General features: G+C 38.4%; 1 protein-coding gene across 7 annotated transcripts in view; it reads right to left on the bottom strand.

Annotated features, from left to right (window-relative positions):
- LOC121878040 (gastric triacylglycerol lipase-like) overlaps positions 1–25,354 on the bottom strand; it is a 41,314-nt gene extending 15,960 nt beyond the window's left edge. For 3 of the 7 annotated variants that reach the window (XR_006091091.1, XR_006091092.1, XM_042383998.1), the window contains exons 1-5: positions 25,212–25,333; positions 19,170–19,647; positions 3,583–3,710; positions 2,544–2,779; positions 120–234 (exon numbers count right to left, since the gene is read on the bottom strand). Coding sequence is in view for 5 of the 7 variants with exons in the window: in XM_042383998.1 (XP_042239932.1) it covers positions 120–234; positions 2,544–2,779; positions 3,583–3,710; positions 19,170–19,331 (641 nt within the window). In the remaining 2 variants the exon portion in view is untranslated. Of the gene's footprint in view, positions 1–119; positions 235–2,543; positions 2,780–3,582; positions 3,711–7,347; positions 7,546–7,567; positions 7,876–19,169; positions 19,648–24,588; positions 24,729–25,211 lie in introns of those variants that run through there. The other 4 variants (XM_042383999.1, XM_042384000.1, XM_042384001.1 and 1 more) reach the window with 4 other exon arrangements.
- Positions 25,355–25,944: the final 590 nt, after the last annotated feature.

The following is a 25,944-nucleotide window of genomic DNA, read 5'->3' as shown; positions in this document are numbered from 1 at the left end:
ATATTTACAACACTCACCAAATAAGATAGAAGCCAAAGACAAAGTAAAAATCAGAAATGCTCAAAAGCATACAATGTGCATGCAAAATTTTTTTTTGCACATTATGTCTATAAACTCACCTAAATCTCCAAAAATGAGGGTCATTGTGAGTGAAGTTCATGTGTTTTCGAGAATAAATGTTACCACGAAAATTGCCCATCCACACATCATACCCAGCATCTGACAGTAGATAGGCTGTAAAAAATACAGAAAATTAAAATGGTTGCTATTACAGTACTGTACTTTTTGTTTTTGTTTGTTTTTAGTATTTCACCACTCTGCTTACTAGCCATTCAGGTGGTTGGTCTATCCAATGTTAGAACAAAAGGAGACTGTTTAGTAGGGTCACATCTACTCTCACTGGATAGCAGCCATTTCATATGTGTCCAGGCTTGCAGGACTCAAACCCTTGATAAATTGGTGAGGGATACACATGTCACTGCTGTACCACCACTGTACAGTATTAGTTCCTAGGTAAGATTATTAATTAAGTGCAAATTCACTGATTTAAAATTAGATGTACTGAATGATAGATATTAAGAGAATAGATGCTAGATGTAAGAGCTGGATCATTGATAAGGCATATGGCTTAATGATGGGTTTGTGAAGGAGGGATAAGGATAACTGGGTAGCACCTCTAAATGTGGATGTAAAAATCCATGTGAGGGTGGACAAGCTTCTGAGAGCATGAGTAGCTGGGTGGAAGAGAGAGAAGAATCCTGTAAATGCAGATAATAAAATTAAGTTTTTAAGGCATTCTGTTAAGACATATGTAGGCTCTAAGCTGAGTATGTAACAACCAGCCATGAAAACTTGAAATAAGACAAACCTATAGAAGTTTTGTTGAAAATAAAGTTCAGCTGAAAATTATCATACCAGGAAAAGAAATGTAGTACATATACTTCAGTTTTAAAACCACCAAATTAGATAAAGTTAGCATTATCCCAAGTGACAAATGATTTGAAATTGGACATTACATTTATGTACTACAATACTGTACTCTGATGAAATTTTGATGGAGGTGTTATGAGCAGGGTGAGTGGAAAGATTGTTTTTCTGTGAATATCAGTTTGTCCCAATTTTATCAATTACAACTTGGTTCCGAAATTCTGAAATTATTAGAGCTGCTTACAACATTACATAATACAGGCCAGCCTCATTCTCTGTTTAATCTTATTTCCTCCTTCATTGATTTGTTATGATTCCCTCACCTGAAAAAAGGAAAAAGACAGAACAAAATTTCCTATTGTGTATGGCTTATGGGAAATCATATATATTCAGGCATTCCTTGTTTAATGTTATTTCATTTAATGTTAATTCAATTCAGCAATAAAATTTTTTGACACCCTTTCTCACTTAACCTTAGGTCAAAATTTGGTTTAATTATAGCTTGACTTACTGGGAAGAGGAAAAAACTGGGGATGAGGTGGCCTGTGAGATGGCATGCTGCCATTGTTACATGTATATTAACTATAAGTCATGGAAAAATTGTTGCAATACTTAATCAAGGCAAAAAAAAAAAAATAATAATAATAATAACAATAATACAAAAATTTCATGCGTATAACTGTCAGACAAAGGGCTACATGACAATTTAAATTGACCAAATAAAATTTATACCAAATGTTAAAGATCATCTTGTGTTTCTCATGATGACAATATATATGTTTGTTTGTGACTGTTTCCATAACTTAATAAATTCCAGGAGATAAAGCTGATGGAAGATCACTGTTTATTCAGGGATGGATGAGTTGTATACTTAAAGTTTCCTGGAATTGGGGAGAATATCTAAGGACAGTGGTAGTAAGAAAAACTTGTAAGGGGTTGACATAAATTTTTAGTCATAGTCATTAACTTTAGAACATGAATACTGTACCATCTGACTCAGGAGTTTTGTAAGATTAGGGTGTTGGAGATTGAATAAGTTGTTGATACTATACAAAGTAAAGGATGGGTATACTGTAAGGGGTTTGGAGGAAAGTGCTTTCCTGGATCAAAAATAAAATTTTTGGCATTTAAATGATTTGCCCTGTCTTGGGTTGTAGCTCCTGCAGTTAGAGGAGGTTAAGTACAGTACAGTACAGCACTGTAAAAGCAAAAATGTTAGGTTGAAAAGATATATATTCATATAGTCAGACACCACAGTTCATGGTGGATTAATATGGCAAAATTGTGTTGATGCATTTGCATTTTTTGTGGCTTTCTAACATGATAAGTTGAACAATGGAAGACAGGCAGGATGATACTGTACAGTTCTGTAGTTCCAGTAATGTTACTGATACAAATGGAAGTTATAATTTAACTTATTAGTGATTTTTTTTTTATCATTTCACCACTTAACAATCTGCTAGCAGTTTGTTACTTTTTTATGATATCTATTGTCATGAGAAGTTCATCGGAGCCATCCCAATCAACCATAATAAACTGCCAAATGAGATTTAAATGGGGATTATTTGAGAACATAGGTACAGTGCAGAGAGAACCTTTTATTGAATACCACTTACCTAAAGAGTCTTCTTCTGTATTGGTGTTCCAGTTGTCAGAGGAACCCATTAGCCCATGTTGGAGGAACACCACTTTATTTCTAATGAGAGAAGTGTCCTGAGTATGTATTTCTCCATTGTCTTCCGACCTCCATTTGTTCTCCACCTTGCCTGGAACTTCGGGGCCAAAGGCATTGCCTTGTTGATTTACTGAAGCACTGAAGGTAACATTGATGTATGGATCTCTCTTATTTTTCCTGTTGAGATATGTACAGTACAGTCAAAAATTAACTATACAGTGTGTGTATATATATATATATATATACTGTATATATATATATATATATATATATATATATATATATATATATATATATATATATATATATATATATATATATATATATATATATCCCTCTTAAATAAATAAATAAATATATATATATATATATATATATATATATATATATATATATATATATATATATATATATATATATATATATATATATATATATATATATATATATATATATATATATCTCCTTCTTAACCGGAACTCTCCGATATCCGGAATTTAAATTTTTCATGGAAAATTTTTTCCAAAACCAGAATTGTCCACACACACACACATTTTTACATTGGAAAATACTTGTTCTGTTCTAGTATAGTACTTTACTCCTCTTATACACTGTCTATCCACTGATTCACACAACCATCACCTATCAGCAGCACATCCTTCCCCAAAAATCACTTACTGCCATGGTTTCTATTCATTCCCACACATTGCTGTTTTCTGAATGTTTATACCTACACATCTAGTGCATTTTTCACTCTAACCTTTCATATCCTTCTTGGTCTTTCCCCTTGCTTCCTTCCATACTGTGCACTCTTTACCAGCCTATCACCCCTCATTCTCTTGTTTTACAGTATTGTACTGTATGTGTGTGTGTGTGTGTGTACAGTATACTGTATACTTATGTGTGATTGTATACATTATTTATGTACGTATGTAACTTTAAGTGTATAAATGATATAGTACAGTAATATTTAACTAGACCTGATGGTGATGGAGCATCTGGCAGGGTTGGCATAGGGAGACAAGTGATGTATAGTAAGAATGTAGCCGTCCTCAGTCACTACAGTGTGATCTTCCACATGGTATCCAGCCTTCTTCCCCAGAGCTCCCTGTAACACATTACGTATACCTACTATAGTAAATTTATATTAACTCACAGTAAAATGATAAAACTGTAAAAAAAATACCTCAAGCCACTAATGATCTCACATACATATTCTGAATACCAATGTACTTCATGCCTGAAATTTTCAGAAAAGTTCATGGAACATTTTATCTGATATGGCTCTGAGAAAAAAATCTGTACAGGTATTGCCCCAAACCCAAAAATGATTCAAACAACTAATTCCTTCACATACCTACTTTGTGTATTACATCTGGCCAGGTTAAATTTCGAAAACTAGAAAAATTGATCAGCCTGTTTTTAAGATTTCTGATTTTTACGCTTCTACCTATCTTCCCCATAACAATAATATGAGTAGCCAAGATATAGGTGTTAAGGATGCAGGTAGATGGGATTTGAATGATAAGACTGAAGTATCCTTTTCCCATCTTAGGTATGGTCCATACCTAAGATGGAATCCATACCGTATGGATTCCAACTTCACATGGTTTGGGTTAGATTAGGTTTCAAAGCATGGAAAATTCAGATAATGGCAGCACATGAGATCAATACTCTGCTCTTCCAGTCAATATCTATGCTATGGTCTCTCCCAGAGGATACATTACTGTGTACTGTGGACCATCTGGATGTACAGTAGCTAAAAAAGTATCTATACATACTCTGTGTGAAACCTCTGAGATCACGGATGATAGGTATTGGGATATGCGTGTTGTCTCTTTAAACTATGTGATAGTAATCACTTAACTGTTTACTTTATTCCTATATGCCAACTCACCCCATGTTGGATAGTAAATGGAGGTGGGCGAAGACAGCATACCAACCCTCCTGAGACATCATGAGTTTTATGTATAATTTCGGAAGTCATCAGACCCACCCTGTCAGATACTTTTTTTAGCTAATGTACATATACTGTACACTAACACCTAATAGATTTACTTTGTTTGAACATTAGCCATATTGCTCGATTGTGATTGTTCCCAGGCTAACATGGGCAATAAAGAAATTGAAGTTTACAAGAGAAAAAGCAGTCCTGTAGGATATACAATACTGTACAGTATGCTATACTATACTGTACTTGGCAGAATCACTTTCTTTAGTGTTGAGGAAAAAAAATATATTGTATGAGTTTTGGCTTGGGGATAATAAGTCACAGGAAACATTCTTGTAATTTTTCTAGTAAGCATGATAATGTGTAGGTTCGGTTGGGCATGGCAACTGACTTTTTTCCTGTAACTTTTTTCATACATTTGTTAACTTGTGTCTTCAACTATTATTTCTGTTTTGGAGATCTGGAAAGTTATGCATTAAGTCACCATGCAACATGATTAGTAGCTGAAAAGAAATGTTTAACATAGCTTACTTGAAAAAGTTGTACAGGGTATTGTATTCAGCCTTTTCAACCATAAATTTTATGATAAGAAAGTATCAATCTAATATTTTTCTGATCAAATGAAATGGGTAAATAAATACAAGCCCTAAAATAGGAGAAGAACTAGGGAAGGGGTCACAGCTCTATTAGTCTTATAAGAAGGTCATTCATACACCCTTGTAATGCTCCTTAAAATCAGATGCTTCCCCATTTGGAATCTGTGTGGTCCCTGAAATATGTTACAGACTGTCACTTGATTGGAAATGTCCAAAGGAGGCCACCAGACTCAGCACTGGTTACCCAGTGATATTGAAATGCCTGCAGTTGCCCATCTTATACTAGAGGTGGGCAAGGGGTGACCTAATATAAGTCCAACAAAGAGCCCCAGTAAAGACAGTCCAGAGACAGGAGTAGGCATGGCCTGTGGAGGGTGAAGAGGGTGAGACACAGGCCATGCCTACACCTGTCTCTGGACTGTTTACCACGGCTCTTTGTTGGACCAGGGGATACAGGATACCCCCTCACTACAACTCTCTGCGCCATTGGCCCATTCTGATGATATGCATGTGGACTACATATCTGTGTCAGAAAGGACGTCCCTTATCAACCTCTCGACCCTTCCTCCTCCTCATCGCTGCAACTACTAATGCACATGTCATCACACTCACACTAAAAGGTTTGGCCCTTAATACTGTCAATGCCTATGTGCCCCCCTCCACTGTGCCTATCCTACCATAGGACAGTCCCCAGCCATCACCAATGCGCCTTCCTCCTGACTAAATATCCCTCCTCCTTCAGACAAGCTTGGCACTTGACTTATTAGGGACTTAACATAAACAGGTGTATTGTATCAGGAATTCTGCCACCCCCCCACCCTAACCCTGTCACTATATGTAATATGCCAATACAGGTTGACAATCCCTTATCCGAAATCCTTGGGGCCAGGGGCATTTCGGATTTCGGAATTTTTCGGTTTTCAGAATGGTTAGTTTTTTTTTTTTTTTTTTTTTTAATGTGTATTAGCTCACCCGGGCATAGATCACTGACCCACATCAGGGCCTCAGGGGCGAAAATATAATAATAAAAATAATAATAATAATAATAATAATTCATAGGTCTAGGTCATGTTTTTCACTTTTGATCTTTTATTCATTCTTGTATTTCTTTATTACTGTGCAGTATTATTATTATTATTTTATTATTACAGTATTATTGTTATTATTATTAATTTTATTATTATATTTTATTATTATTATTATTATTATTGTAATCATTATTATCTTATTTTGGTATTTTTATTAAAAATTTTATTTACTATAAATATTTATTATTATTATAATTATTATTACTACAGTATTACATTTTCGCCCCCAGGCCCTGATGTGGTCAGTGATCTATGCCCGGGTAGGCTAACCCCTGTTTAAAAAAAAAATTGCTCCACAAAATTTTTTTTCGGTTTTCAGAGCTTTTTGGTTTTCGGAATTTCGGATTAAGGGTTGTCAACCTGTACCATATAATCCATGGCCATTCAGGCACTCGCCCCCTTAAATGCATGAGTCAAGAAGGCAAGCATGAACTCCGCATGCTTTTCTGTTAAGCGCTGTAACCACTTTTGCGCTTTGCCTTGCCCAGGAAGCAAGGGAGTGCCCAATATACTAACCCCCTCGCAGAGCAAAACTTATAAAAAAATAAAAATGCGCATCACTCTTTGCCTCTCATTCATTCTACATGATGCAATATTGTTTATTTGTTTTTCATTAATTTGTAAAGATACGTTACTGTAATAATGTGTGCTAATTAATACCCATACCCTTCAAATACAATACTGTATATAGTATCTCATAGGTAAAAAATAATGCCAACAGGAATGTATCTCCATATATGCAATGGTTCCAAATTCATTTCTCTAACACAATTAGAGTAGATGTAAATAAAAGTTAATAACTTTTTCGCTAGCCATAAATAAATTTGCTACTTAACTTTCGTCTTCAGGTCATGAGACCCATTAATCCCCCTGACAATGGGTGACCTGACATTGCATAAGAACACTAATCCCCCACCCCACCCCCACCTAACACTGATTAGGTCAAGTCAAGAACATGAGACCCACTAATCCCCCCCTTTCTACACCTCCAGCGCAACATTTCTTACGTTTTTTTTTTTCACAAAATACAGGTCCCATCATTGTTTTCATGCTTTTGTGACTGAAGTGAGCAGTGTAACTTTGAAAATGTCTGGCAAGCTTGTTGCTCACCATCTTTAAGGCCAACACGAAGGCTACACCTCTAGTCCCCACTCTTCAGACTCCTCAAAGTCTGTGTGGGACTCAGGTTGATGTCTCCACTCCACCTTGAGAGTCCCCTTAGCCTCGAAGAGGGCATTGATGACGACCAGACTTTTTCTTAATAATGTGGTGAGTGTTTAATTGTTTTCTACTGAGAGTAGTACTGTAGTTTTTTTCCAGTGGTACTTACATGTGGGTGTCCGACTGGCCAGGAACCTATCACATTGAACCCCATGTTATACTGATCCTGATTTATGATATTTCGACCTGTGATGGGGTTTGAAAGGACCTAACCCCATCTTAAATAGAAGTTTACCAGTACAGTACTGCGCTTCAAAATCGCCCTTGACAAGACTATCTTGGTCAAAGGCCTCCCTCGGCATGTCCACCTCTAGTTTTCTTTTCTTTTATCCTCTTCACCACTGATCGGCTCGTTAGCCGCTTGGGCGATCGGTCACGTCTCTGTTACGCACTGTTGGCAAGTACTGGGCATGCACCAGCTCCTGAATGTACCTGAACCTGATCCAGTGTTGGTCAAGTCTGGTCTTAAAAGAGCTCACACTCGGTGCCATCACAACACTTTCTGTTAGATTGTTCCAAGAGTTCACAACTCTCACTCCGAAAAAGTTTGCCCTTACAGTTTTCTGGACCTGTGGCTTCTTCAATCTTGAGCTGTGACCCCTTGTGGGGCGAGCGTCCGCCAGCTCCAAGTAAGGACACTCGACTGAGTAGTGCCCCTTGAGATGCTTATACACCTCAATTAGGACGCCCCTTGCCCGTCTGTAGTATAAGCTTGGCAAGTTCAGGCACTTCAATTTCTCAGGGTAGTTGAGGTGCCGAAGTGCAGGCACCAGTCTGGTGGCCTGCAGAACATTTACAACCAACTGACAGTCCCTAGCATATCTCAGGGACCAGACGGGGTGACAGTACTCCAGATGGGGAAGCACTTCACTCTTGAAGATCGTTACGAGTGACGGTCTAGATATGTGAACGACATTCTTATAAGACCCAATAATTTATTTGCCTGATTTACTTTTTTCTCGCAATGGCCCAAGAACTTTAGCTCATTGTCAACATACATACCTAGGTCATTCTCACATTCAGTCTCAAATAGTGCAGTTTCTTCATCCTGTTGGGACATATGATACGCCTCCTTACCGTTGGTATGCCCTAGGTGCATCCTCTTACATGGGGCGGCCATGAAGTAAATAAGGTAAATAAATTTTTGTCTCAAATAAAATCAAATTTAAAGATAATAATAGTGTACAAGGAAGAGCTGAGAGTTTTCTTACATCCAATAAGATATCAGTAAGACAATGGCAGTCATTAAGCCAGAGATAAGCATATGCTAGATTTGTTGGGCTATCTTTTGTAGATTCCATTTACTGTTTACCACTGATCGTAAACCTGTAGTACCTTCTGTCTATGTACAGTATCTCAAAACCTACCCATACAAAATTGTATACGACACAACGGACGAAGGATTTTTACAATCCTACCGAGACAACAGGATTTGCAATTTTCATTCTGAAATTCATCAACAACTCCCCCCCCCACCCTCCCTCAAGTGCAGATATTTTTTTCGTGACTGCATTGTATACCTGCAGTGCCTATGTGCTTGCTGAATCAAAGTGAAATTATATGACGAATTTACTTAATACAGTAGTTCTCTACCAGGTATTCGATATCTTAGGAAAGTGTACTTTCCAAATAAGCTTGTCTTTGAGCAGAGTACCTGCATAAGACAAAAGTTTAACATTAATGAGATGAACAAAATAAAGGCATGTGTCTTCATTTACAAGGGCGGGGCATGGATTGTCTAATTTTAACCTCTGAAATAAGTCCTTGTTCGGTTTATTACTGTCACTTGTATGGTTTTGCGTTATTTGGGGTAATTTGAGCAATAACTGGGGTACATTACCGTTCCCTTACAAAGATACATCAGAGCCAGACACACCAGTCCAGATTTATCAGAAGTAGACACAATAGGTCAAGTAAACGGACAAGTCGCCCACGTGGAGCTGATAATATCGCGTACAAGTGTACCCAGCATCACAGCGGCGGTCCTTAATTACAGGCTAAGAAGACCAATGTTTACTTGTAGAGAGGTCAGCAGCCATTAGCCACACACAACACACTTTCTCCTCTCATTTTCTCTCTCTTGTTTCCTTGTTCCTTAATTATGAACCATAATATGGTAACTAGTCGACAATAGCCAACCATAAAGCATGATACTTAGGAAAAAATAAAGCGTCAAGCGTGATAATAATCTTTATCTGTTAGTTTACTTCATAAAAGATAAATTATGTTTACCATTTGTTTTCGAGATAACATCACGACACTACATAGAACCAAGGTCAACAGCCCTTGGCTATAACAAGGCCGCTATTACGCCTCGTCAACAACAACAACAAACACCAGGGAGGTGGGTCAACCGATTACCTCCACCATTGGTTACGTCATAGTTTACTTCGTACTTAACTGCGTTATCTTTTGTAAATGTAACCTTGAAAATACCGGGTTTTTTTGAAGGAATAAATAAAGGAGAGAGCAACTTGACTCTGCATATCAATCATTCTTCATTTACCGATTTTCCGCAGACGTTACAGGGCATTTAGGACATAAATTTTTAGTTAAGCTAACTAAATTATATAAATTTTCTAATTACCAATTGATCTATTTTTGTCTTTGTATTTTTTGTAACATTTCCATTGTATTTTGACTTGGTGGTGAAATATTTTGGCTGCCACAGTAGGTTGCAGCCTTCCCCCATACCCATGAAGCTTGGTTTACTGGTATTATACTGACCAGTTAATACACCTGTTAGCCAATGAGTAGTACACACTGCCCAGCGTTAACCACGTGACACAGGGACAAAGTGAATAGGTCCTCCTCACGCCTCCCCTTCCTTTCCCAACGTTTTTCAGTCTGGATGTTTGTGAACTTGATAGATTTCACGACCTGAAGTTAGTTATATGCGTATACTGCTGAGTGCTGATGTTAACTGTAGCCGCAAATAAACACATGAAGTTACTTTTAACATAATTTGAAATCTGGATGACTGATTTACCAGCTTAGTACACCTCAATCAATACCATCGTGCAATGACAGCTGTGTTTTAGAATTTTTACTGTGAGTTGCTGCATCCAGTTCATGAAAACCGCAAAATTACTTTCTCACTGACTGATAACCTTGTAAAAACCAGTCAGTTGTTCCTTGTCGATATAATTTTATTGCGCTTCAACAACTACGTCCTTTTGCGCGTAACAAGGTTAGTAATTATATTAAACTAGTCCATCAACAACAACAACAAAATTTATATAAAAAAAATGTTTACTGCAGGGTGAACTTTCGAGTCAACCTTTATCCTCATAATGCCCCCGAGTCCACTACGTTGTCAGGACACTTGAACACTGCTTGTTGACACGATTGATAAAATATGATAAACTCATAACTCCCACAGGTAAGAACATAAGAATGGAGAAAACTGCAGCTGGCCTATTGGGCCACACTGAACAGTCTCGTTTACACCTAACCCTTCTCGCTCATATATCCGTTCAACCTATATTCGAGTTAATGGTGATGTTTGGTAGCTTGTTCCACTCATCCACTACTCTACAATACTTCCAAACTTTACCAATGTCGCGCCTAAATCTAAATTTGTCTAATTTAAAATCATTGCTACGAGTTCGCTCCTGGCTGGATAGTTTAAGTGCCTTTCTTATATCACCTTTGTTTAACCCTGACTTCCATTTATACACCTCGATCATAATTATCGCCCCCTCACTCTACGTCTCCTTTAACCTGTCTCTATACTCAAGGTTCCTAATGCCCGGGATTAGTCTTGTCATCCTCCTTTGTATGCTTTGCAGGGATTCGATATCCATTCTGTAGTTCTGTGACTAATCACACGCCCTCTTTTAGTGTCGTCAGCAAATTTATTTATGTTGCTGTCTACGTCTATATCTATGTCGTTTATATAATTATAAGATAATTAGTAATAGTCCAAGTACTGAGCCTTGGAATACTCCACTAGTGACGTTTCCTCAATCGTAACCACGTCCTAATCTAGTTTAGAATATCTTCTCCAATTCCACGTGTCTCCACTTTACGTATTAGTCTTTCGTGAGGGACCCTTTCAAAGGCTTTGTTAAAGTCGAGGTAAATCACATCATAATCGTGTCCGTCATCTACTGATTTGAAAACAGTTGAAAAGAATGATAACATATTTGTCAGACAAGAACGCCCACTTGCCAAGCCATTTTAAGAATCATTGTTCAACTTGTGTTTCTCGAGGTTATTTCAAATTGAGATTATCTGACTGTGCAAGACTGTAATGATTAATTATTTTTTACTTTATCTTTATTCTCTTCACCGCTGATCAGCTCGTTAGCCGCCTGGGCGGTCGGTCACGTCTCTGTTACGCACTGTTGGGAAGTACTGCATGCACAGGCTCCTGAATGTATCTGAACCTGCTCAAGTGTTGGTCAAGTGTGGTCTTGAAACAGCTCACATTCGGTGCCGTCACAACACACTCTGGCAGGTTCCAAGAGTTTGCAATGCTCTCTCCGTAAAAAGTTCGTCCTCACAGTTTTCTGGACTTGCCGCTTCCTCAACCTTGAGCTGTGACCCCTTGTGGGGCGGGCGTCCGCCAGCTCCAGGTATGGACACTCGACTAAGTAGTGCCCATTGATATGTTTATACACCTCAATTAGATCATCCCTTGCCTGTCTGTCGTATAAGCTTGACAGTTGCAGGCGCTCTAATCTCTCTGGATAGCTGAGGTGCCGAAGTGCAGGCACCAGTCAGGTGGCCCTCCTTTGGACATTTTCAATCAGTTGACAGTCCCTGCCATATTTCGGGGACGTAATTGTGTTAAACAGGAACGTCCCGACATAAAACTGTGTTGGCAATCCTTTACAAGGTTGTTTCGTAGTAGATGTTCCACCATGGGATCTCTTATAATTCGATGTTACACATCAGTTGATGAGAAAACACTTCGAATATAATGAAAATTACGGACTCTAAGCACAATAATTATTACTAGGTAAATAGATAATTATGTAATACTGATACATGATCAAAGCAAATGGAATTAATAATGAATGAATAATGTCACTTTTCAGTAGATACAATGTTTGAATGATTCTGAATGTCATAGCCAAAGGGTTATAGGTTGCATGACTCGGATCATCATTCTACAAACTCCAAGAACCAAACATAAGTTTTTGTATTTAAGACAAAATATTCTCTCTCCCAGTCTCACCCACTACCTCTCCCAACCAAACAGGAGCTGGAGGTTCTTTATGAGAAAGTGCACTTCAAACACGAAATTTGTCAATTAGACCTCGAAAGGTCCATGTGGATCACTATGACTTGAGATTATGTTGTTCAACAGTCATGTGGATTGCCTTAGTCATGTGGATCACTAGTGTCATGTGGATCACTCTAAGGTCAATGCTACTCGATCTTTTATACTTCGTTTCATCCCCCTAAATTTCATTACGCCCGGTCAAACGACTCAAGATAGGGTCTTGAATCTTATCTTCTCTGTGGCTGTGACCTTTGACGGACAGGACCCGAAGTTCAATGAGGACTTATGATAGTATCGTTGTACCAAAGCGTTAAATTTAGTCTTAGCTGTGAGTATTCCGTGGTTATATTGTATACCGGATATTGCTGACAACCACCACTCCCCTCCCTAAGGAACTTATATTGCTGTATTGTGTATCAAGTCACGTGGCAGACCTCTGTACAGTACCTGTGTCAGCTCTGATATTTTATTCGTTAGAAAGATTATTTGTTCATGTCATTTACTTATATCATGAATGTTTTCTTTAATTCACATTCATTATTTCATATAAATGAAAATTAGTAACAACTTAGAAATTAAGAAGCTTTAGGCCCTTGGAAAATGTTTTGATGATACACAAAACGGGGATAATTGGCTCAAGGTTACCTGTCATATTTGTTTTTACATAGAAAAGAGGCAAAGTGATTTCACTCATTCTTCACTGTTATAATCTTTGCTTTTAATTGTTTAAAAAATCCTAATTATCTGCCATTCATTAGGTGACGTCTTCTCTGCAATATATAAAGGCAATATGGAATCGTTTCTGTCTTACTTATCGAGCTTATTTTGAAGTGTTCCCCAAATCACCAAATTAGTTTATTCTATTCCTTACAATGAAGAGTATGGGAAATCTTTATTACCTTTTTAAGGAGGGAAACAATCCTCAGGTCACCGTCACTGAATGTGGATGTTGTAGAGGTGACGAATTTGTTTGTTTATTTTCACCCGTGACATCCAATTCCCCGGTCATAGAGATTGCGTGTTATTATTAAACGTTATATCACACCTCATGTACTTTGTGATACAAATATACTCGGCCTAACGTTAATCATATTTTATATGTCTCACCTCGACTCTAATTCTCTTTGGTGCATACAGTACGTCAAAATTTCGCAGACTGGTGAAACTCACGAGGTATACAACAAAATTGGCGTCCATAATGGCAGCTCCCTAAATTATTATGAGACTCTACTGTAGTAGTTAGTAGGCAGCTATCAAACAGAGAGGCACTACCTCTTGGGAAGATATTGGAAGGTTAATGTATTGTCTAATGGTAGACCCTGCTGCCATATGGCATCACAAAAATTGTGACCAAGTCCCAGGTTACTGATCCGACTTTCTGCCTCATTTACACACAATTACAGGGTCTCAATTGTTTATCTTTCTTTGACAACACAACATACGTACTGTATATCGTTTCTCACTATTGCTCTTTTTTATTTTTTTGTATTTATTTATGGTCATTTATTATTACTTTTACTTTTTTTGTTATCTTCACCACTGATCGGCTCGTTAGCTGCTTGGGCGATTGGTCACGTCTCTGTTTCGCACTGTTGGCAAGTACTGGACTGGCTTCTGAATGTATCTGAACCTGCTCCAATGCTTATCAAATCTGGTCTTGAAAGAGCTCACACTCGGTGCCGTCACAACACTCTTTGGCAGATTGTTCCAAGAGTTCACAACTCTTAAGCCGAAAAAGTTATCCCTCACAGTTTTCTGGGCTTGCGGCTTCTTCAACCTTGAGCTGTGACCCCTTGTGGGGCGAGTGTCCACCAGGTCCAGGTAAGGGCACTCAACTGAGTAGTGCCCCTTGAGATGCTTATACACCTCAATTAAGTCTCCCCTTGCCCATCTGTAGTATAAGCTCGGGAATTTCAGGCGTTCCAATCTCTCTGGGTAGCTGAGGTGCCGTAGTGCCGGCACCAGTCTGGTGGGCTGCTTTTGGACATTTTCAATCAACTGACAGTCCCTAGCATATCTCAGGGACCAGACTGGGTGACAGTACTCCAGACGGGGAAGCACTTCACACTTGAAGGTCGTTACAAGGGACGGACCGTCTAGATATCTGAACGACCTTCTTATAAGACCTAATAATTTAGTTGCCTGATTTACCTTCTTATCGCAATGACCCGAGAACTTCAGCTCATTGTCAACATACGTGCCTAGGTCCTTTTCACATTCAGTCTCAATTAATGCAGTTTATTCGTCCCGTTGGGACATATGATACGCCTCCTTACCGTTGGTACATCCCAGATGCAGCCTCTTACACTTCGCGACATTAAATCTTAGCAGCCATTTCTTCGACCATTCTTGAAGCTCACAGAGATCTTTCTGCAGCTCTTCACAGTCTGCTTGGTTCTTAATTTCCCGAAATAACTTAGCGTCATCCGCAAACATTTGTATGGAGGAATGTGCAGCGTCAGGCATGTCATTTATGAGGCAAACAAACAACAGCGGGTCCAATACACTGCTCTGTGGTACCCCGCTTGTGACGGGTATATACACATGATGATTTCGTGTCATTAATCACCACACACTGCTTGCGGTCATGAAGTAAGTCTCCTATCCATGCTAGGACATTTCCCCGAATCCCGTAACGTTCCAGTTTAATTTTCATTCTTTCATGGGGTACACTGTCGAAAGCCTTGGCAAAATTTGGGTAAATATTGTCGATATTACCACCCTGTTCCAGAATTTGGGTCCAAATATCCAGTACCTTGAGTAATTGTGTTAAGCAGGAGCGCCCCGGCATAAAACCGTGTTGGCAATCCTTTACAAGGTTGTTTCGTAGTAAATATTCCATCATGTCGTCTCTTATAATGCTCTCAAGTACTTTACTTACTATGCTGGTTAAGCTTACTTGTCTATTGTTATTCGTGGAGTGACGATCGCCCTTCTTGAAGAAAGGACCCACATCAGTCATTTTCCTATCACTGGGACCTTTTGCTAATCCAGGCATTTACAGAACAGGATCTTCAGGGGCTCAGCAAGTTCGTTGCATAATTCTCTTAGCACTCTGGAATGCACCATGCCAGGGCCGGGACTCTTATGAACCTTTAGCTTTGACAGTTCATTTCTTATATCCTCTTCTGTGAACACAATGTGGGTCAGTGCTGTGTCGAACAGTCTGTCCTCAAACGCAGGAAGATTAATTGCATCCTCTCTTGTGAACACCGAGGAAAAGAAACTGTTCAATGCCTCAGCTTTGTCCTGGTCAGAATCTGCGTAGCTACCATCTTCAAACCTCAGGTCCGATGCTCCTACTCACGTTTTTAATTTAGACTTTGCATAGCGGTAAAATGCCTTTGGGTTTGACTTGACCTCGCTTGCAACCATCCTGGAACTCCTTTTCAGCCCTTCTACTCTCTGACGTTTCTTGGTTCCTGGCTCTTGCATACATCCTCCTGTCCTGCTCATCGACATGCGGACCGCCTTGAATTTCTGAGTTTTCTTCTTAACTTTGTCGACTGCCGCATGATTCATGAGTAGGGGTCTCCTTATATTCCAAGAGGCACTGGGTTTGGTCTTGGGTATATATTTCTCGAACAAATGATTCACTTTACTAGCTATGATATTCAGCGTAGTCTGCGTTCTTATGCCTTAGTGAGGCAGGCCAGAGGATACCCCTCATCTCCTCCCTCATTCCGTCGTAATTTCCCTTGGTTTTGTCGTGAATTGAGTAACAGTTAAATCTGAAGGACAACATTACTTGGTGGCTGGTGCCAAATGGGGCTAGATATTCCAGTTTGGCCACCATACCCTCCTCGTTTGTTATGATGAGGTCCAGTGGCTTGGGTGTTTGCTTCCCTCTGTAATGCGTCTGATTTTTAACATGTTGGAACAGAAAATTTTCTCTCAGAGTTTCTGCTAAAAGAGTAGCGGGGCTATTATGTCATTTGGAGTGAACTCGTTTCTCCAGTTAATGTCGCCATAATTAAAGTCCCCCATGATAATGAGTGGCTAGGGTTGAACCTCGCTGCATTGTCTATTAAGGCTCTTAAGTTCCTTTGGTTTGGTAAGGTGCAGTTTGGGGATCTGTAGATACACCCGACAGTTAGTAAGTCTCCTCCTTTTAATTTAATTTTACACCACTTGGATTCTTCAAAAACATCCTCTCCTTGTACCCGCACCTGGCTGGCTCTAAGGTCTTGCCTGGCATAGATAACCACATCCCTCTTGCAAGTTTCTTGAGAAAGGTTCGTAAATAAGTCATAACCGTCAATACTAAACTCACATTCCTCTGGGTCGATTCTCCTGTTCTTGTACAACTGTTCTACCACTCCTACTATATCAGGTTGGTGTACCTTCAGTAGTGTTTCAAACTCCTCTCTCTTATCAAGGAACGTGTACAGTCGCTAAAACAACTATCTGTGCATACTTTGTGGGAAACAATATGAGACCATGGGCGATAAATTTTGGTACATGGGGGCTGTCACTAGTCACATGTAAAATTTCGGAGCATATCGACCCCTACCTGCATAGATAGTTTTAGCTACTGTACATAACTTATTATTATTATTATTATTATTATTATTATTATTATTATTATTATTATTATTATATTATACAGTATTATATTTTTATTTAATATCTTTATATTCTTAAGTATTTTTTATAATTATAATTATTATTATTATTATTATTACATTTTTGTCCCTAAGCCCTGATGTGGGCCATTGACCTGTGCCCTGGTGGGCTAATCCGGTAAGAAAAAAAAAGGGGGGGGGGGGCTTGTTGTGTATCCACGATTTAGGGAAAGACTAACGAACGGCTTTTCAAGAATGCGAGTAGCCTAGTGGTGACATTAACGTTCATTATGATGTAGCTTCTTCCCACTTTTCTTCCTGATATTATCCTGCCGTCCCTTCCTCCTTACTCGTGACTTACTTTCTTTCACTTGCCACGATAGGTGAGGGGTGGGTAGGTGGGGTGTAGGCTGACATGGGTAGATTGATAGGGGGGGGGGTGGCTGGAATGAAAGGGGAGGTTTGTTGAATGGACAGGGTGTGGGTGGACGGATAGGTAGGTTAAGTGAAAGGGGAGGTAGGTCGAGTGGAGGGGAGGTGGAGCCAACCAGGTGCCATTTAGTTACTCAGCGGGTGGAAAGTCTTCTCGGGCTGACTCCCACATAGTTTACAAACATGCTTATCCAATTGTAAACATGTATGTCAATTTTACTGAATATACAAGACTAGCGAGGTCATCCTAAAACTATATCTTGCGCTTGTGAGAGCTCACTTGGATTACGCAGTTTAATTCTGGTCTCCGTACTACAGAATGAATATAGAATCCCTAGAAAGAATTCAGAGGAGAATGACAAGACTAATCCCGGGCATTAGGAACCTTGAGTACAGAGACAGGTTAAAGCATCTTAATTTGCACTCTCTTGAGAGACGTAGAGTGAGGGGGCGATATGATCGAGGTTTAAAAATGGAAGTCAGGGTTAAACAAAAGTGCATTACAAAGGTACTCAAATTATCCAACCAGGAGCGAACTCTTCACAATGGTTTTAATTAGACAAATTTAGATTTAGGCGCGAAATAGGTACACACTGGTTTGGAAATAGAGTAGTGGATGAGTGGAACAAGTTACCAAACATCATCATTAACTCGAATAAGCTGGATAGCTTCAAACATAGGTTGGATGGATATATGAGCGATAGGGGTTGGGTGTAAATGGGACTGCCCAGTATGAGCCAATAGGCCCTCTGCAGTTTTCTCCATTCTTATGTTCTTATGTTCCTATACAGTACGAGCACAAAGTTCTTCATCAGCTGAGTAACAACATGGCGCCCGCATGTCACCGAGTTAACTGAACTCTATCTACGGCTCTGCGGTGAACACGTTCACCCATAGGAGTAGGCCATCCTTCTCTAGTTTTAGAATCCTTGACGCAACTCGACCAGATGATGAATATTCAAGTAGTCGGACGAGCGAAACTGACGTCAACAAGCTCCTCTTATATCGTGCGTTAGACTAGATCGGCGTTAGCATCGAAACAACACATTGAATACCACAAAATTATATCCAGGGTTAGAAAACAAATCGAGAGAGTAGAGATACGCTGCTGTGGTCAAGGAATTATGAACGAGAGAGACTTATACATACATGAACTAAGACGTGTACATTTCAAAACCGTAACTCAAATAAATCCAGTTACATATTGACACCTCAAAGGATATCGAGCTACACTAAGGAATTTGTATATTACGAAAACACTTTCTTACACACGTAATTTAAAACAACAAATGTGTTGCTTGAGGTTTCGGTACGCATTATACAAAGCAGGCATTAAACTAATAAAATGACTTATGATTTAGGTACTATGTAATTCACTAAAATAAATTGAAAACAGTGCAGTTACCTGGACTAAATCAATGCCATAAGAGCACATTACCAGCAGCAACAATAGTAATAATAATTATAGTAGAAGTACTTACCGTATCCTGCATGTTGGTGCTGGACGTGCTGGTGCTGAGCAGTGTGTTAATAATATCGCTCAGCAGGGTCTGTCGAGGGGCGCGGAAGGGCAAGGCCGTCACCCCCGTCGCCGACAGCACCACCACCGTCACCAGTAGCGTCACTACAGTCGCCCGAGTCATTGCTTCGGCTGTCACTCAACGTCTCACCTTTTCCGCCGCGTACAGTGGTTCACTCACCCAGATGTCTGCTGCCGTGGGGATCGATTGGAGCGCGATTCCCAGACACACACGCCTGCTTTTACTCAGTATATTTCCCGTTGGCGTCAATTATTTTTCTTGTGTCGTATTGGTTTTCTTCTTCTGACTAACTTCTTTCCTCGTTCTCACTGCCTTTTTGTTACTTCTGTGGCTTTATTCTTCGTTTTCACATTTTATCGACGTTACTGGATGTATTTGACCGTTCCCTTTGGATTATCGGTCCCGTTTTGATGTATATCTAAAAAAAAAATAATAATACATATATTGTATTACACTTTATTCATCAAACACAATACAGATTGCCCACGAGGGGGCTAGTTTATTGGGCACCCCCTTACATCCTGTGCAAGGTGAAGCACAGAAGCGTTTACAGTGCCCAACTGGGAAGCATGCGGAGTTCATGCTTGCCTTTATGACTCATGCATTAAGGGCGTAAAAGGCCTGAAGGGTCATGGGTTTTGTCAGCAAGTTACATAAAGTGACAGAATGATGATTGTGTGTGGGGGGAAAATTCCCGGTACAATTTATCTGTTTATGGCAAAGTGTGGCAGGTCCCTAATAATGTCAAGTGCCAGGCATGTCACTAGGAGGAGGGATATCTGGTCAGGGAGGGAAGAGGTGTTGGTAACACAATACTTGGTCCTGTCCTCAAACCTTTAATAAGATAATCAACCATAGCAAATTACTTAAATTTGTCCATAAATATTTATCCATCAACGTTAATATTTAAACCTATCCTTAAAATTACATTTACCCGTCTTCGGCTACGAGATTTTTTTTAGCATACGTAAATAATACTCCTCTTAATGTCAGTCCAACACGGCAGTTCCTCCTTCTCTTGCATATCAGCTAAGAGTAATAAGGGAACTGAACAGTACTGGCCATACGACAATACGACATGCCTTTTAGCCACTCTTAAACACCCGAGACACTAGCTATGACGAAGCAATACCAGTTGATGCCGCAGATATGTGATAATATCTGGACACGAAGGATAGCTGGAGTGAGGGAGCAGGACAAAAGAAAACTGGTTGAATGTAAAGATTCTAGTAGTCATTACTACCGTAGATTATTTTGTGCTATCCGAGTAGTTTTTGTTTGTAAATAATGTGTTTGTTGCGATATAAGTAATGAGCACATCTGTCTATATGTGGAAGCTGAAGCGTTATCCTTGTATTTAGAAACTATATACAAGGATGCATTTTACCATCGTATTTAAAATAGAAGAAGTGAAAATAAGTTGATAAGTGTTCAGACTTTAGAACATAGTACAGTGATGACAAACATTGGTTAAAAAACAAATTGTGAACTGAAATACAAAAGGGAAGGAGTAGGGAAGAGGTAGAGTTTACGTGTGTGTGTGTGTGGTAATCAATTAATTAAATAGTTTCTGCAGAAGACAACGTTTAAAAATCACAACAATTTGATGCACCAATTAGCTTATGAAAGTAGTACAGGGAAATGCTGTACGTACAGTATATAGATTTACTGGTGTGGTGAGGAAAGTTGAACACCTGACGACTGAGGTTTTAGAAAGGCAAACTGATCATCTGCCAGGAAGTGACGCGACACAAGATGAGATGTAATTTTACAGTTTATATAACTTCAGATTATTGTAATACCTGTGGTAATTTGGGGACATTTCTAGGTTAATTATGGTATATGAGTCTACCTATCGGTCACGTCACCTACAGCTGATAATATACTAACCATCATTACTTCTCCACCAGTATGTCTGCGCCATGAAATCTTTGATAACTAAATGATACAAACTTGGGAGGATTGTTGTTTCTGGCGTGGCAAGGTAAACTAACCCTGTCCTTACATTGAGCAAATATTCCTGTCTTTTGCTTGACGAGGATGACGTTGCATCAATATAGTGACATCCTTTCAGTATCACGTTTTAAGTGGTTACTCTTTGTTGTGTATATAACTACATTTTCTTTGTGAGTCACAGATTAATAAGTCGTTTCTCTGTACGGTTTGTTGACATCACTTATGGCCAGTATTAGGAACCATAAAAAATGGAGGTTGCTGCAGGTGCACGACTCAACCAAACGTGACACTATTTGTGGGCAATGACTGTACTACACTGACAACCATTCTAGTATTTAAGCCAATCAGATACGCCGTATTTTTATTTTTTTTTGCATCCAAATTCGTCTATCACTGTACAGCTTAACATCTCTCCACACACACACACACACACACACACACATACAGCATCTCCACACACACACACACACACACACACACACGGCACCTTATACAGTTCCACACACACACACACACACACACACACACACACACACACACACACACACACACACACACACACACACACACACACACACACACACACGGCACCTTATACAGTATAGGTTTTAGAAACGTCTACACAAAGACAAATGTAAAATGGAATCAATAAAATACGTTTAAAAAATATTGATTCTGTATTAAGTATAATAATGTCCATATTGATATGTAATGCTGTACAAAACATACTGAATTTAAACCAGCCTAATCAAACTTATCCTGATCTAACCATCCAAACCTAACCTTATATCTGTACTTAATAGGGTCACTCGAGTGTCCGGCAGGTTTAGAAGCCTCAGTATGTAAGGATCACGAGGATATAATGATCAGTGTTACTTCATTGATACAGTACAGGTATGAGCAAAACTCTATTACTTGAGATGTGCAGTGACATTGCATTCTATGTGTCAATAAATTAAAGATAGCTAGTTATTATGAACAAATCGTACCAACCGACCGAATTATAAGTTTACATACTGACATGAGGATACTACAGAGGTACTGTTGCTAGGTAGCGGGCAATGACAGTGGGGTTGATTTAAAGGGGATGGCATGACATCAGGTTGGCTGTATATTGCTCCCTTACCTTGTCGCTATGTTTTATGGTGTTTTTTTTTTATAGAAACCAACTTCACCACGGCGTTTAGAGAGTTCGTTTGGGGTTTTGGATTCATTACTTTTACTTTACGCAGTATGATGGAGTGAATCAAATAAAAATGATCAAAATAGCCCCCTTTTTTACGTATTTTTTTTCTTCCAGAAATTCATGATACATGCGAACAGTACATGTCCTAATCCAAGTAGGTCTATCCCAAATTGACCTTGAATTGAACATCAGAAATGTCGTTTTTAATGAGGGGTCAATCATGGATACATTTCTGTAACTACTCATTGACTTTCCACGGTAAATCATTTTCATATGTCTGATATTAGCGTCAATAACTTTGAGCAACTACAAGCCGGCAGGGGATGAGCTATTTTGTGTCCAGGAGTGAAGGATTTCTTTCTTTCATTACCTCTTTAATTTTCTACAAAAGAGAACACTTTCTTGAAGCTTTATCAGTTTTGAAGAGAGGCGTGCAGGTAAGGTGATTGCGTATAACCCCTCGCTCCGGGGCGGGAGACACGGGAGTATGGATCCATTTAATCTATAAATTTTATTTCTCATATATATATATATATATATATATATATATATATATATATATATATATATATATATATATATATATATATATATATATATATATATATATATTGTACTTATCACACCTATACCAGATTTGTTCAGTATTCAGTGATGACAAGTTGAAGAACACACAACTTAGGTCCCATCATGGAACCAGCAGTTAAAAAAATAATAATTAGAATAAATTTAAAGAAAATATTACACCAAGTAGCTACCTACATATATAGTTATAATAGATAAAATATTACAACAAGTAATCAACCTATTTACACAGTTGTTCACGGTGAGTGGTATAATTTTGAAACAAGTTTTCAGAACATTCCTCCTTTGGGAAGCTAATGGAGCGAGAGAGCTCACCGTCACCTGACACACCACCTTTACAAGTTAGTAGTGTTTTCGCTTCTAACTGGGTCAACCGTAGCCCCCTAACCCCATCACATACACATCTAAACTTTCACTGATGCAGGTACACACGCCTACGGCTGCCCTACAGATGTAGCCACACACAGTTCCCTCATCTAGAACGAACTTGCACTCGTGTTCATGCAAACAGAATAATTAATAATTACTACTACTACAACTAATAATAATAAAGAAGCAATGGAAATAAAACTGAACTTGCTATATATTTAGAAGCAGTTACGATCAGAAAAATTAGTAATGTAAGTGATTGAAATTAACTATCTTCATTATGTCATTCGTCGGATCGTATTTTCTTTTCTCCCAATTATGTGATAAAAATTACCATAAATATTTAAGTCCTATATGTGTTGTACCATAAAATTGTCGATGGTACTGCGCTTGCCTCATTATTGCTATCAAGGTTTGATTCCCACTTAGTCGGATGCGGGAAAGGCGTTGTTCAGTGTGACGGGACCTAACATTGCAAGTTTTCTCCAATCTCAAACGAAAGTTAATTGTCACGATTTATAGTATTTGAGCTAGTGGTTTATGTATAATATGGACACGAAGTTGTGCATTCTTATATTACTTTATTAATTATGTATAGTAAAGTATTACAGAACATGTATTAATCCTATGTAATATTTCCATTTATTATGCACCATGTTATGTATGTGAATTATCATATTTACATTTTATGTATTCAGCTTGTGAATGCTGGCATCTGTACATGCCAGCGCTGAGTGATACAGAGAGTTGAGATCACTAGTCCTTATGGTGTGTGTGTGTGTGTTAGTAGTGATGTTAACCATTTTTCATTATCACTCATACTACGCCCACCTCGAAGACTTCCATTCACAAATTCGGGGTTCAGACAAAAGCCCCCGGACAAAAGCTTCCTGAACAAAAACCCCACAGTTAAAGTACAAAGTAGGACAAAGGCCCTTCAGTTAAAGTGCAGAATAGGTTAGGTTAGATTAGGTTAGATTATGATAGGAGAGGTTAGGTTAGGTATTGCAGTCTTGATTACATAATAAATGTAATACTTTAATCAGAGAAGTGTTCATAAACTATAAATAATAAAGAATAAAAAGAATATTTAAAAATTCATATCCGATTTTAGTACCCCCTCCTTGGTAGAGTAGCCCCAATGTGAAATTTTTATTAATATATTTCTCTTAATCTTTAATGGATAGTGTTCAAAATTCACAAACAATAGCATTACTATTTTTTTAATTCGACCTCCTCGAACATTTCCGGTTTAATTCATACTTTCAGGTGGTTCTCCTATTAGAGCGTCTTATGTCTTGCTGCTGGGCCCAGTCACCCAGGCCTGACTGCATGTCATAGGTTCAATGAATCACTGAGCTGCTCACAGCACGTGGCACGGCAGTGATTTTATGTGGCGCCGCCTGTAAACACAATTGAACACAACTACAGTTATGACGTTTTACGGTTTAGTTAATTATTAAATAACTTGTTTCACATCAGTCAGGTCAGTTACACACGATATGGTTTCCTGTATCCTTATTCTGAAATATTTTGTTTTAAGATGCAACAGTTGTTAGTTAGGCAGGAGTTATGGTAACGTTAGGTTTGAAACGATATAATTAGGTAGTAGCCATTATTAGAGTTACTTTAGTATATTATACTATTTCATAAGAAAAATTCGCGTTTTGTTGGCATGGATGGGGTGTTTTATAGGGTGAATTTTGCCTTGCTTTCCTAAATTGAATATGGTTTCTTCGCTGCCTCCCTGCCCCCAGCCGAATTATAATTAATATATATATATATATATACAGTATATATATATATATATATATATATATATATATATATATATATATATATATATATATATATATATATATATATATATAAACTAATGTACGTACTTGTTGGTTGCCAATACTAGATACTTGCGGGACAGTCAGTATATATAATAAGCAGAAGGGTCCAGGTACACTGACCTTGGAGTCTAGCACCCACGATCACAGCCTTACACTACTACGTCAATCACGACAGGAATGTTACTGAACTTTCATTCTTGCTGTGAATGGAAGAAAGTTCTGGCCAGAGTATCATACGGGCGAAGAGTAACTAATTCACATTATAACATAATGGAGTGGAAAGTTACTCTAGTAATTGTACACCAGCGTTATGTATATAAAATTACACTATTTGTCTAGCAAAACTTTTTTTAAAGATTAAACTAATTACGCCGAAATATCCACAAACTGCTCGTGCGGCCGGCAGCTGACTCAATATATGCCTGATAACGCGCTGGAACCACATGATAATGTTACGAATTCTGATTAATTTTCCTCTTTTTTCTGTCTTATTTTGAATAACTTTCCAATTATACTAAGTATCTCCGCTAAATTATATTTTGACTAGCTTTATATCCTATATTATTTTGTTTTTTCGTAACAAACTATAACGACACTAGTGATGAAAGCAAAGTATTTTGGGAGATTAACTAATATTTTTTTGTATTTAGATAAAAACAAATCAGGAGGAACAAATATGAACTGCCCAGACGACAGATGAATCGCTCAGTTTTTTCGGCGTATGATTCGTTTTGAAAATCTTGTAAGTCCTAATAACTTAAAATAATGGCCAGGGCTT

This window comes from Homarus americanus, unplaced genomic scaffold, assembly GCF_018991925.1.
Source record: "Homarus americanus isolate GMGI-L3 unplaced genomic scaffold, GMGI_Hamer_2.0 scaffold45562, whole genome shotgun sequence".
Lineage (NCBI taxonomy): Eukaryota > Metazoa > Arthropoda > Malacostraca > Decapoda > Nephropidae > Homarus > Homarus americanus.
The sequence above is the reverse complement of the archived record's forward strand: the minus strand, read 5'-3'. Positions and strand labels throughout refer to the sequence as shown.